This window comes from Emydura macquarii, unplaced genomic scaffold (genome assembly GCF_026122565.2).
Source record: "Emydura macquarii macquarii isolate MOO-44397 ecotype Brisbane River unplaced genomic scaffold, CSIRO-AGI_Emac_v2 contig_1390, whole genome shotgun sequence".
Lineage (NCBI taxonomy): Eukaryota > Metazoa > Chordata > Testudines > Chelidae > Emydura > Emydura macquarii.
The window spans coordinates 15,264,746-15,278,904 of record NW_027131527.1 but is presented as its reverse complement, the minus strand read 5'-3'; the positions used below and the strand labels follow the sequence as shown (position 1 = coordinate 15,278,904).

The 14,159-nt window shown below is 41.5% G+C and overlaps 1 protein-coding gene across 4 annotated transcripts in view; it reads right to left on the bottom strand.

Annotated features, from left to right (window-relative positions):
- Positions 1 to 1,219: 1,219 nt before the first annotated feature.
- Positions 1,220 to 14,159, bottom strand: part of OIT3 (oncoprotein induced transcript 3) — a 30,570-nt gene continuing 17,630 nt past the window's right edge. For all 4 annotated transcript variants that reach the window (XM_067552735.1, XM_067552738.1, XM_067552737.1 and 1 more), the window contains 4 exons: positions 10,992 to 11,152; positions 9,063 to 9,478; positions 4,579 to 4,678; positions 1,220 to 3,365 (listed from right to left, as the gene is read on the bottom strand). In XM_067552735.1, the coding sequence (XP_067408836.1) occupies positions 3,192 to 3,365; positions 4,579 to 4,678; positions 9,063 to 9,478; positions 10,992 to 11,152 (851 nt within the window). In that variant the 3' untranslated portion in view covers positions 1,220 to 3,191. The remainder of the gene's footprint in view (positions 3,366 to 4,578; positions 4,679 to 9,062; positions 9,479 to 10,991; positions 11,153 to 14,159) is intronic.

The window sequence follows — 14,159 nt, the reverse complement described above, 5'->3', positions numbered from 1 at the left end:
GCAAGGCAGCCTGACTGGAGGAGCATGCAGAGCAGAAGCATCCCACCTCCCCCGCAGGAGGGAGACAAGAGCCCAGGAAAGACAGAGCTGCTGCTGTTGCAGCCAAATCCTGGCCTGGAGCTGGAGCCAGAGGCTGTGCTCTGGAGAAGTCTGAAAGGGCCACAGCCCATGCACCGATGTGGCCCAAGCTCTCTGCCCGTGGCTGCACTCTTGGGTTGTGGCTGCACCTCGAGGAGTGCAAGGGGCAGGGGAGAGGGAAGCTGGCGGCGGGCTGGTGCCAACCCCTTGCCACGTGCTGCCTCTGGAGCATGACAAGCGTGCAATTCACAGAACAGGGCGAGCCCTGGAGAGAGGCAGCTGAGGGCTGGGGCTTGTAGTGCCAATGGTGCAGGGCAAGCCCTCCAGTTCAGCCCAAAGGCAAAAAATCTGGAATATGGCAGGGAGCTGCTTGCAACCAGGTCGTGCTGCCAGGTGCCACCTTTGCAGAGGTCTCTCCCAGCCTCAGCTGGAAGATGCTGATTGCAGGGTACTGTGCCATGTTCTGTTCAGAGTTACAAACATTTCAGAGTTATGAACCTCCATTCCCGAGGTGTTCGTATCTCTGAGGTTCTACTGTATCTTTAATTCCAATTTAAGCAGAGAAGACAAGGATTGACTAGGCGTAGAAACCGGACAACACAGGATCCTACAGGTGGTCACTCCAGGTCAGAGAGAAGACAGTTATAGGGTGATATAGTGAAGCTTCTGCTACTCCTACCCGTTCTGTTGATAAACAGGGGTTTGTCAACGGAGCATATTTGCCAGCACTTAATTCACATATACAAAAATGGAATGAACTATGAGAATTGCTGACCAATCACAAGCAGCATTATTGAAGCTCAATAGTAGATCGTATGCAGTGTTGGGATGAGACCAGTGTACAGGGAGAGATTAAGTCAGGTCTTCCATAGGCCACAGCCAAGTCTGCACATTCCTAGCAGGCTCTTCCTCAACTAGGAAAAGATTTAGGGCCCAGAATTTCAAACTGATTTTCACTTTCCTCCCATTTACTTTGCAATTAATTTAAATAAAAGGCTGCAGAACAGAAAGGAGGTTTCAGTCACAGTTTCTCAGTAAGAACCAGCTACACCATCCAAGAGTGAAACAACCACCCCCTCCAACCTTTTAGGATAAGAGCCGCAACAAAACGAAAAACCTCTCCACAACATGAAGGCTGAAAACTCATCTTATATCACAGCTCAGGTTCTATCAACATAAGGAAATGTAAACACTGGGTGTTTGAAAAACATTTAAATGTTAATATAAAATTACCAAAATAATCCTAATACAGAAGTGAATCAGCAGGAAGAGGAGAAGAAATATGGTAATACAGTATGTTACATTTTCATTTATTATTTCACAGTGGTTAGATAAGACATCAAAACAATAGTGTGCCTTCACTTATTCATATTCGTTTATTCTACCGGCAATTTTTCCATTATTTTCTTTTTCCAACACAGACACTCTCTCTCTATGAATAAAGACATGCCAAAAGCCATTTTTCAAAAAATCACAGCTACCAAATAAATCAATAATGCTAAACTCTAATTTGTATTCTGCTTCTGGTTGCTGAAGGAAATAAAGATCTGAACTGAATACTGCTATGATTTGTAATCCCCTTTTATATTGTTGCCTATTTGCAAGTGATAACAGATTTTGGACTTTGGACAGTTTCCAGTTGGAAGAAAAATTGATGGTACAGACTCAGGGGATTTTCTAGTGCAATTTATTTATTTACAAATGTACACGTCTTGTTTAACCTTGAACAGTGGTGGACAGAACTGCACATAAGGAATTTAATTTGCAGGAAACCCCATGAAACACAAAACTGAGTCAAGCCCAGTAACCAAGAAACAGCTCCCTTCTCTCTCACTCTTGGTCTCTGTCCCTACTTTTTGCACCCATGCTGATCCTCACTGATGCCTGTGCATTGTGCTTCTTACCTAGGAAATCCCTTCAACCAAAGATACTAGGCTTTGGCTGCATGGACTAATTCAGGCTGGCTTGGGCATTATATCTCCCTCTGTGCTGAAGCTTTGCATTCCAAATCAATCTCGGACAGGTATAAGTATCCTATATCCACTGGAGCTGACTCTCCTGCTAGTCTTCATCCACCAAGATGGTGCTTAACCCTCACAATCTCCTTAAGAACTTTGAGAGTGTTTGCAGTAACCAGCCCTGGTGGGGCTTTGGAACCTGATCCTCTATGTTTAACACTATCTATGGAGTGTTTCCATCAATTGTTCCTAATACGCATTTAATTAACACCTCCATCCTGTTCTAAGTTAATGCAGTACAACATTCAAATCACAGATCACAGCATCACACTTTGTATTAGTCTTGAGATTTTTAATTTTTTTTTTTACAATTAAGGTGTCACACCGCTTACAAAAATGCACTATATATCAACAAATTAGTGAGGGAAGGGACAGAATTAGGGGGGAGAGAGAGAGAGAAATGATATACTAAATAGAGAGAAAAATATTGTTAAAAATGTATGTAATTGTCAGAGGAAAATATAGAACTAATTTTATAAAATAATTATTTTAAAATAACATGCACATTTACCTGTAACAATTCTGAGCTTTAGCTGCATTTACAGTTCTTTTACAGCTTCAAGGAGTCTGCATATTTATGGTGTGTGTATATATATATTTTCATAACCACCCTTCTAAACCTTGATGTTATCCTCTCCACCTACTCACTACACACACAGCCTTACCACAGAGTTGTTCAGCATGTGTCTTGGGCTGCTGGCACGGTTTGTATTGGCCTTGGAAAACATTAACAACATTGGTTTCAAAATGTGTTTAAACGTTTGTTTAAATGACTGTTGAACAATCATGTGAAATTTGCAAATATAGATCAGAAAAATGAAGACAGATGAGATTTTGGGCCTATAACAAAATGCCTCCCTTTAATTGACAGAAATGCAGGCACAGCTGTATTAGGCAGCTGATCAGATTACATTTGGATGGGCTGCCTCTTGTGTCTCATATAGCTCCACAAAAGTAAATACCTGTCAAGCTGCTAATAAAACAAGAGGATAGACGTTAACCATATACCCTTTTCACATCATCAATGACCCATGCGACAAGACTTCAGTAGGGAGAGCAGATTCTTGGGTGGTACATTGTGGTGGTGAGGTAGTGCTACTCATCCATGTCGATTCTGATGGGGCCACCTGTCAGGATATGATTTGCCATGTGACTATCTTCCTCCTCCATCCCAGCTGACCTGCGCATTCGTCTCCGACATCCCTGGGCGCAGCGAGACCTCTCATCCAGCACACCACACACCAGGACACGGCAGTGCAAAAACACTTCCTGAAGGATTGTGAAATGGCAGGCAGACATCCATGTGAAGAACCATGGGGTAGGCTCTCAGATAACTGCAGTGCTGCCTACTCTCACCATAGGGGGATGGATTTTTTTAAATGATTCCCATGATATCCCATTTCTAACCCAGACTTGCAAAATACTGTCCTTATCCAAGATGGACAATCAAAGGGACTGAAGCCACAGAGGCTGCCCTCACTGCCATGTCCCTTTAACCTTTGCAGGAGAAAATGAGACTGCTCCCAACAAAAATGGCTGCCCTTCTTGTTGTTTCCAGTGAGTCGGTAGCCTAACTGAGCTCAGAGAAGATGGTGGCCCCTTAGTCACCATGTGAGGGGCAGGCAAGGGCAAGAGAATGTGAAGGTGCCGGGAATGAGACTGAAGGAGCAATACACATAAGGTAGTTGGTCAGGAAACAGAACAGGAAATTTTGAGGAGTAAGGGGAATGTTAGGAGCATAAGGCAGAGGGAGCAGGTTCAGTGGAACGTGGCATGAGCTGGGAGGGGAAAATCTGAGGAGTAGGAGACTGAGGGGATAGGGAGGGAAATATGGGAAGCATGTCAGTGTACAGAGAGAGAGGGTCAAGAGACCGTGAGGGACCATAGAAGAAGGATGTGAGTGGGGCAGCTGTCGGTTCTAGGCAGTGAGGGAGATAAAAGTGATAGAGGAGATTCTACTATCCTCTGCTATCCCCTGGGGCATGGGGAGCTGCCATTCTCAGTAGTGAGCAAGACGTTCTGCATTTTTGAGCGTGCAATTAAGGTTGAATTTTGAACCTGACACTGCCCAAGAACACCTTAATGAAATTCAAACAGTGTCGATGCAAGAATAAGACAGAATAGAATCTCCAGTTATACTACACTAGGTAGGACAACAATTATAGGTGGTATCAATCTTCATGCTTCTTACCTAAGCTAATCGCTTTCTGATGTTAAGAAGAAATTGTGCCATGGTATTGCACAACTGTCAAGGTTTCCCCCTAACCCTCCCTTTCCTCTAAAAGCACTGATCTATACTCTTGAAAGAAACAGCATACTAGATTAGACAGACCATCAAACTGTTCTGGGATGGCAATTTCTATCCCTAACTCTCTGCTACTACTGTAACACTACACAAAGGATCAGACCCATGGACAGTCTCCCAAGCCAGTTATGGGCTGGTTTAATGTCTGCCTGAGAAGTTGTTTTGTTTTGAGCTCACCTTGTTGTCTTTACCCACAAACTTGAACACAGGGACCTGGAAGTGCTTGGCAAGATGATCCTTTGATGTGTATTGTTTCACCGAGTCATCAGAAACACAGCTGAAGAAAGCAGAGGGAGAAGTTTTAATAGCTTTCACAGAAGTGGGAAAAAAAGTATTTAGCCATCTAATTACCATCCACATTACTTTGTCTTTGGCCACAAGAGAACATTCAAGAACGAAGAGGAAAAACAACAGTGGTGACTGATACATCTCCAGCACAGCTCTACAGCAAAGACAACTGGTAGAAAGCACACAACTAATAATGCTGCACCCACCCACAACCAGAAGATTTGTTGGAGAATTGCAATCAAGTTTATCCTTAGTTCACCTTTCTGGGCAACAGAGTCTGAAATGATCAATATAGATGTACAGATTCAGATTTTTGTTCAATAATTAAAAAAAAAATTATTAAAAGGGACACTGGGAAGATAAAAATAAATTATAAAAAGAGTCCTATCTGTGTTACTAAAATATCTTAGATTATTCAAACAAAGCATTTTTCAAATCAAATGTACTTTTCACTATTTATGCTTTTGTTTACTTTTTGCATTTCTTCAGCTTGGCCTGTGAAACTACACTGATCAAGTTCTCCATGTCTAGTCCATTTCACATTCAGAGTCTCATGCACTAGGACAATATGATTGTATTAGGGTTCACAGGAAGACAGAGTGGAAACCTGATAACAGTCTTCAAATGTGTTAAGGGCTGTTACAAAGAAAATAGTGCTCAATTGTTCTCCACGTCCACTGAAGGCAGGACAAGAAATAATGGGCTGAATCTGCAGCAAGGGAGATTTAGGCTAGATATTAGGAAAACTTTTCTAACTATAAGGATAGTTCAGTACTGGAATAGGCTTCCCAGAGAGTTTGTGGAATCCCATCCCTGTCATGGGAGGTTTTTAATAAAAGGTTAGACAAAAATCTGTCAGGGATAGTATGTTTTACTTGGTACTGCCTCAGTGCTGGGGCTGGACTAGACCTCTCAAGGTCCCTTCCAGCCCTGTATTCCTATGATTCTATCAACACCACAGGAGAATGGTTAATTGTTTTACAAAACTTACATTTTGGGCCTGACTATACAATAGTTTACAGCTTGATCTAGAACTAACAAAAAGAAAAATGCAACAAGTTTTTATTTAATAAAAGTTCTTATTGATTATTACAATGCCCTGCCAATTTAAAATGGCAGAAATTCTATTCTGTTGTTGTATTACATTACAACACAGCACGTCCTCTTCAACGAACCAATCTTAGGAATGTGGATTTTGCATGTTATAAAAGAGGGGGAAAGTATGGAGGGTAGAAAGACAAAACTTGAAATACTATAGCCTTAACTTTTAACAGACAGCCTGAATAGAAATATCTGATGAATTGTTGAAAATGATTACACAATATAGTGTATTCAATCAAAAAAAAGAAAAAAAAAATATGTTTAATATTCCATAGTAAACAGAGTTAATTTACAAACTTTTGGGAAATTCAGCCGGTTAGGTTCCTCAACTGCAGAATGTTGTTGACTCTAGAGTTCTGCATAAACTAGATACAATATAGTGCACTGCACTATAAAACTGTTGGAATGACCAGTTTGTCTGACTGAAGAGGGAGTGAAGAAAAAGAGGTAAATAAAAACTAATACAAATCAGTGTTATTTAGTTCATCATTTATTTTATTTTAGTTTATTTTAGTTTATTTCTCAACAAGTGGTCTAAGTGTCTGGTTTACACTATGACATTAGAACCACCAGAACTGTCCAAGAGGCTACTACTAGAATAAGTATCCAGGGGAAATTTATGAATTAATAATATACATCTGCAAAAAGCAATATTCAGATGTCCCCATGGACAAACATCAGATGCTTCTGGATTATCATAAGGTTGCCACTAAAGGCATGGCTCCTAATTGACTATAAAAGGAGCCAATTCAAAGGATTTTTCTTTAAATGATTATAAGGGAAGAGCCACTTTTAAATTTAAAGTTATTAACTGATTATAATGGAATCATCATAAAATATTTGAGGTGGGTTAAATCAAGCCCCTCTTAAAAGTCCTGGACTATAATTTGCTTATAACGGATCCACCTTCAACCACATGGCCTTGAATATACACACGGGAGAGCTATGTGTTTTCTCTACAACCAGCTTTTTAGAGGAGCACACAATAGGGATACTAAAAACATACTTTAAATATAGGTTTAGGGCTGACCTGATGGTCTAGTGACAGCCTGTTGTACTGCATCATACATGGGGTTTGAGTTAATCCCCTAGGATCCAGTCTGGGTGCATTCAGCTTCTGAAGGGAGGCAGCTTCTTTCATTATCTTCCAGCGGGCGCAAGAAGTGAGGGTGATGGGCTCCAAAGTAAGATATTTTCAGCAATTGTCAGATGGGGGATTTTGGGTGATGCAAAATAAGTATGGAAAGGATACTCCCAAAAAGTATATCATGTCCTTACACAATATTTTACTTAACAATTTCTATGACAGTACCCTTGCAGACCTGATGGTGGTTAGTTAGCTGAACTAATTAAAAGGCTTGTCTTTGATCCTTGGGCTTGTGGGTATGGGTAGATTAAGGGATGTTGGGTTGAGTGCTATTTTGAGCAAGAACGAGCATTTTTAGTATAGGCTAATCACTGGTCTATTCTATTAATTTTACTTTTTAATTGCTGTAAGAGCAGCTAAAACAGCATGTAGTGTATCTATGCAGAATCATTTGATAGGTAATAGTAATTTTGACAAGACTATACAGAGTGAAGTCAGCATGGTGTCTGTAAAGTTTTGATGCCCTGTAGAGCATAAAAATAGCAGAGGGGTTGCTGGTACCTTCTTCCCCTGAGGAGAAAATGCTAATGACTGTTTATATGAGGAACCCTCTTGAGACACCATAGTCAAGCGTAAATCTGCTGCTGTAATGGATTTGAGACCTCACCATTCAATTCTCCTTCCTACCCATTTAGTTCATGTTCCTTCTTTTTCTAATACTGATCATTTTAAAGAATATGAGTGCCCAAAGTCATTGCTAGGATATCTGATAAACCAGGTACTCTACATAAAGCACAGAGTTCAAGAGCCAACATGTAGTTTACTTCTATTTAGTGAGAGAGAGAGAAACACTACACACTGCTGCAGTAATAGCTCATTAAAGTTAGTCTGAAGTAAACCAAAAAACAAACAAAACAAAAAACGCCCAACCCAAATCCTCCCTGCTACTTTTAAATCAGCAACCTAGGAAGCTTTTGCTTCATTAACTGTCATGAAGGATAACAACCTGGCTGCTGAAGAAATATTGCACAAACCACTGTTGTCTTTGCCTGTTGGTGGGCAGACACTAAATTAGACTTAACTAATTAGCAGTGTCCCTGAACTAGTGGCTGAATATGTGCACCCTGGATATTACTTTGACTGGACTTTGTCCCCTGCCTCATAGCACACAACCTTCACAATACTGTGAAATCTGCATTATGGCATCATGATGTTGTAATGCCATGCTGACTGGTAACACCACAATGCAAACATCCTGAGGCAGCATCACAACATAACAACATCATGTTAACACACAAATGATTCTAAACATGTCAGGATATACGACAATCCTCTCAAAATTGGGACCATTTTATGAAGTATCAGCAAACCTACTTGGAACCTATTATGCCAAAATCATGATTAGAAGTCACTTTATAGACTTCGGAGATCTGCTCTAAACTTGTTATCAACATATCCCTGAGGACTTGACCCACTGGCAATTGCCAGAAAATTGCCCCCCAAATTAAGTGACACATTGGCTATCACAGAGCATTAGATGGCAGGTGTATGGTCTGAAATGAGCTCAGCAAAGCTCCTACAAACTCCAGGCATGGGGGAACTTTTAGTTCATGTGGTAAAAATGGCTGCTAATATAAACATAGAGAGATTTGGTTCCACAGTCTTAGCTGCATACAGAACAAATCCAGCCACCATAAAGGGATCCAACTAATTGGTTAATTATGCACTCTCTGGTGTTTGTTCACCAGCTGACACACAGAGAGTCACATGGCTTTTCTACAGGGGCCAAATTACAGAAACAGATAAATAACAATATGTAACCATCGCATATGCCACTTTCCTTTTGGTCTCTCCAAACTCTTTACTATGTGGGTGGTTTTGCATTTGTAGCAATGGCTGTTGACAATTACTCTGAACATGTCCTGACCAGTAGTCTAGATCAGTGTTTCTCAACTTTTTTGATACCAGGGACTGGCTTGCTGCCTTCCTAAACTATGTCAGGGAGATCTCAGGGATTGGTGCCAGTCCACAAACTGGTGGTTGAGAAACACTGGTCTAGATTTTCCCTGTCTGTGGAGGAGTGATGGTGTTTTCGGTTTCCTCTATATGCCCCGACCCAGATGGCAAATGGCACTGGGAATAAATATCAGACAAACAAGGGAAGTAGAACTGTCAAGACACTTACCCATCTTGAATTAAGTAGTACTTCAGGATCTCATCAATTTTTGCAGTGGGAGTGGCGAAGCAGCTCTCTACCAGTGTCTCTAGCCCACTTACGTGCACAACAGGCTCGATCCCAAAATACAGCGAGTCGCGAAGCTTGAGGGTGGGGAGAGAATCCCTGTAGGGCTCATCAAACTCTTTGTCTTTGAAGATCTCGAGGGTGAAGGGGAAGACACCCTGGTTGCGGCTCATGATTTCCAGGGGAGAGTTCTTCAGGTTGGTGATGTAGCCCTCAGAGATGGTGTACTGACGGGGGAACTCACAGGTAACAGGGATCAGCAACTTGCTGGTGCGGACGATGATGTCCCCATTACTGCCAGGGGTCTGCTTTGGCAAGCCGGTCACCAGATTTGTAGCAATGATTTTATCATTTACTACCTGCAGCACAGCCAGGGGAGGTGGGAAGGGGAGGAAGATCATCAACACACTAAGCAACTGGAAACATCAGGCATCAAACAGAACCTTTATTTTTTAAAATCTCTGATTTTTGACATAGGAGCCAAGATTAGGTTTCCCTTGCTATTCCTGCTGTAAGGGTGGACAAAGTGCAACCAATAAAATGATGCAGTGCAGCCACAGTCACCCTCATCTTTACTATGTCAAACAGAGATTACCTGGGTGCAATGAGACACTTTGCTCCAAACATTTTGCCTGGACATGTGGTCTCCAGGGGCTGAAGCTCTGTATTACATATGGAGGCCATGCATTACTCACACTGCAATAGGTATAGCCCTCAGGCTCCTGAGAAGTTGCCTGTAACCGGGACACCCCTCCTGCACATTATGCAAATGAGTCAACTACTGGGTGACAGAGCATAAAAACTGGTCTTTCGCTCCAGGACAAGGTCAAGTCGACTCTGAGGCCCTAACTGAACTGAATTTAGTGCTCTTGGTTCAATCCTCAATGATTAGAAATGTATGTTACTAGGACCGAGTCAATAAGGGAGATGGCCTGTACCGTTCGAGGACCTGGGCCGAGGTCATTTCCATGGCAGCAGGAGATGATGTGCTACCACACAGTAATCTGTGGCTAAAATCCCTAGAAAATGTCTGGTCATTTCACTATTACAAGCAAAAAAACCAACCCACCCAAATAGAAACAGGTAGTGTGAAAGATGGGCCCCAAGGCTCTTTCATCTACCCATCGTTCTGAGCTGAAATTTCTCCTCTATGTTCTGTACTGTGATAGTTTAAGTACAGTCTAATGTGTAGCTTGATTCCTGTCCCAGTTCCTCTCCTCCTCAGCTGAAAGTGCCAAGGACAGAGGGTAGTCAGACTCCAGAGAGAGGGAGTACCCTTCAGTCCATTCCTCTTGGGAAAAAAGATTGTGGGGCCATGTGGGGCCTTCTATGATATATATGATGGGTGAAAAGTTGAGAGGAAGTGTGTGTAGGAACACACAAGGTATCCATAGAGGATATGCATATAGCCAGTATTTTTCTCATTTATCTCCCATAAAGAATTTACCATGCATTTGAGTTATTTGTCTTATAAAATGGCCACTATAAACTTAGAAATCAGACCAGCTGAGAAAAGCTCTATCTGTGCAATAAAAAAATTGAATGAAATGCGGTGGAAGTGAATACCCACACAGCTCAGTAAGTTAAGAGTTTGATTTCATGCCTCACATGATGCATCCATAGTGGGAAGGGTATTAATGTTTATTGAGGGCCTGATTCTGCAGCCCTTCCCCATATAAGTTGTCTTAGTGGCTTCAGTACAGCTACTCATGTAAATGAGGACTGCAGGATTGGGCTCACAATCTGCTCTGATGAAAACCACATCTAATTTTACCCCTAACTCAGCCTACGTCTATCCCCTATCTTTAGACATGTCATAAGAACAATGATGATGACAAAGCTGATGGTGGTGGTGGTGATGGTGATACATACATCTACAATGGTGCCACAGGACTTCAAAGAGAAGTTGATGTTGACATGAGTGCCATTGGAGACTCCTTTGCAGGAAGCATTGATGAGAGAAAGATCCAACCCTCCAACCAGATCCTTGGGGATGCTCACCTCAATGGAGGTGGACTTGCACAGCACTGGAACTGTAAGAAAACGCCCCAGCACAATGATCAGCACAGCAAATCTACCAAGTGAGATGGGGGAAGGACTCTGCACCCCATTACTGGGAACACAGGGGAGCGCACATGTCCTATCTGTAATAAGTCTACCCTTCACTCCCATTCCCAGTGTTTCCTGACATGGACTTTTACTGGCCTACAGATGCTTTGTTTTGATCTATCTGTCCAGAGAGGTGGTTGAAAATTTCAGTTCTTTAGATGCCCCAGAGAGCTTTATGTCCTCTTCATAGGGGCAAATCTGTAGCCAGGTGTCTGAGTGGTGCATATACTACATTGCTGGGATGCAGTCATGGTCTTCGCACTCTTGTTCAATTATGATTATTCAATACACATGATTTTTACCCTACTCTTCTCCAGACTAAGACCAAGCATTTTAGCCAAACAAAGCATTATATCACGTTGTTTTACTCATCCCTGTTTCATTTCAGGGAGTTTTAATTTACTGTGGAACATGGTGGTCTTTTCCTCTTCCCCCATTTCATTTTATGTCCTGTCCACATCTGAAATGGCACATTGGAACCAAGTAACTGAAACATTCTGGGCCAGCAGCAGAAGACAGAATTGAAGAGGCTAAAGTTTTTATGGGGGGAGCTTAATTATTGTTTTTCAAATGAACATTTCTTCAGTCAAGGCCTGCATTATATCATTAACTGTGTAATGTCCAGGGAATAGCCCTTCCAAGGTATTGGCAAGGAATTTGCAACAACCCAAGCAGAGGCATCCTTGAAAAATGTATCTCAAGATGCATACAAGTCCTAGAACATGCTGTAACAAGACTTCGGGAGGGCTTAATTAGTTTTGTATAGATGTCCAACCAGAATGGAGGTGTTCAGAAAGACCATTAGAATCAACATTTAATGTAATAAATTTGGTAATGATTAACAAACTCATTCTGCCTCATGCCAATCCACTTGAGCATCAGGGATTCGAAAATTCGTGAACATTTTTGAGTTTTTATTCTATTAAAGAAAAACTAGGGAAAGAAGAACAGAGATGAAACAGAGTGAAAACAGGATAGAGAAAGACTGTTAAAAGGTGTGTGTATGGGGCAAAATATTTTTATTAATAAAATAATTGCTATATACACCCTAAACAAAAGGAACCCACTAGATTTTGGGGGAAGCATTCTGCTTCTTATGCATAGCCTAGATTTCACCCTGTAGCTAGAAAAGATACAAAAATTACTTGGTTTTAAATTACTGGAGAAAACATTTTGCAAATACGCTAATTTGGCAAACTCAGGCAACTCAAAAAAAATAGTTCAACACTTCCCACTCCACAAGGTTTGCTTCTTTAATTCCAAGTACTGTAGATTATTTCCAGGTTCCTTGGATCTTGGATACAAGCAGCATCACTGATGTGTAATTTTTTCCCTGAGTGAACATTTCTACTGTATAAGCTGCAATATTTTCCACACTCGTCAAACCATCATAAAGAATAGTTTTATTAAAAAGCCATCATGATGGTGTGCTGTGCCAAACAAGCAGCAGCATTCCCAGAGCCGTGTGCTCTCTAACTGACATCACTAAGGAGGAAGCAGCATTCAAGAAAAAGGAAATGTTTTATCTCCTGCTCTGTTAGAAAGACAAGAGAGTGAGAAATAATCAGTGTGTGTCAAACAGCAAAGGACAAAACCAGAAAAGAAGACAAATGTTATTTTCAAGATTCTAAATGCGTACTGCGAAATCATTTCCAATGTCTGCCAGAAAGATAACCCTGTGCAGAACTGATCAGCTCAGCCTTGATTTAGGACTTTTATCATCACTTTAAATTAACCCTTTGACAAACAAGGAAGCCTAAAACTTTTAAACTGAGATAGGCCACAGGAAGAGAGTTTGGAATCAGGATGCATTTCTTCAAAGTTGAGGGGTGTTTGGATCCAGGGTTTTGGTTTAGGCCTCTATTTTTTAACGGTGTTACCTTGAAATATTGAGGGAAGAGGGGAAAATATCCTTGCCACTTGAGTTCTGGGTTAGGGCTGTGCAGGCTTCTGTGTATTCTTCTAGACTATGTGGGAATCCATGAATCCAGAGGACCCTTAAAACTAGAACAGGTTTCATGACTAACAATACTATCAATAAATCAGCTTTGGATCCACATTAACTCACCATCCACTTGTAAAAGACAAAAAAAACCAAACAAACAAAAAAAAAAAGCAATGCCAATAGTTCTCTACTGATGAGCACTCCCAAAATAATGTAAGAATGTAACCTTGCCTACACTAGAGAAATTTTGCAAAAATATAGTCCCAATATTGACAGTACTGGTTCAGTTTCCCCCATGTTCTGAAATCCTGAGTCCTAACTTAGATGGGCTGCCAGTGTTTTAAGCACTTGTGTCAACTAATTCAGCCCACAGCAGGTCTAATCCAAATGGTGGAGCTGAAATGACAGCAACAGCGGTAAATTTCTGCAAAATTTCTGTGTAGGCAAAGCTACATAGACATGTTTTCCTAGGGCTGCTCATGAGCTGTGAATTGCTCGCACCGATAAGCGTGATGAATTATTCAAAGCTTCCAAAACTTCCTTTCTGGCCTCCACAAATGCAGTCTTGCTCCATTCAAAAAGCTGCTGCAAAGTTCAATTTCAGTTTGAGCATCTCCTCACTCTTTGCATCCCTCTACTGACTCCCTCCATCTCCATCACTTTAAACACAGACAATTCATCTTCACTTTCAAGGTCCTTCATGGCCTATCATCTCTCATATGCTATCAAGATGTCACCCCTTCCCAGTGATGCTAACCTTCATTGCCCAGTTATTAAACTTCAAAACAGGCATCTGTCTGCTTTCTCCCAAGCTACTCCTCACACTTGGGAGGGGCTCCCCATAAACAGCCAAAAAGCTATATCATTGCCCTCCTTCGGTCTCTCCTTTGCTGCGATGGCTACAAAAAAATTGATACTGGATAGGAAGCTGGTGTCCTGAGACCACTGCTTGTCATGCTGATCAATAGTGTCTGACTGTTTCCTTG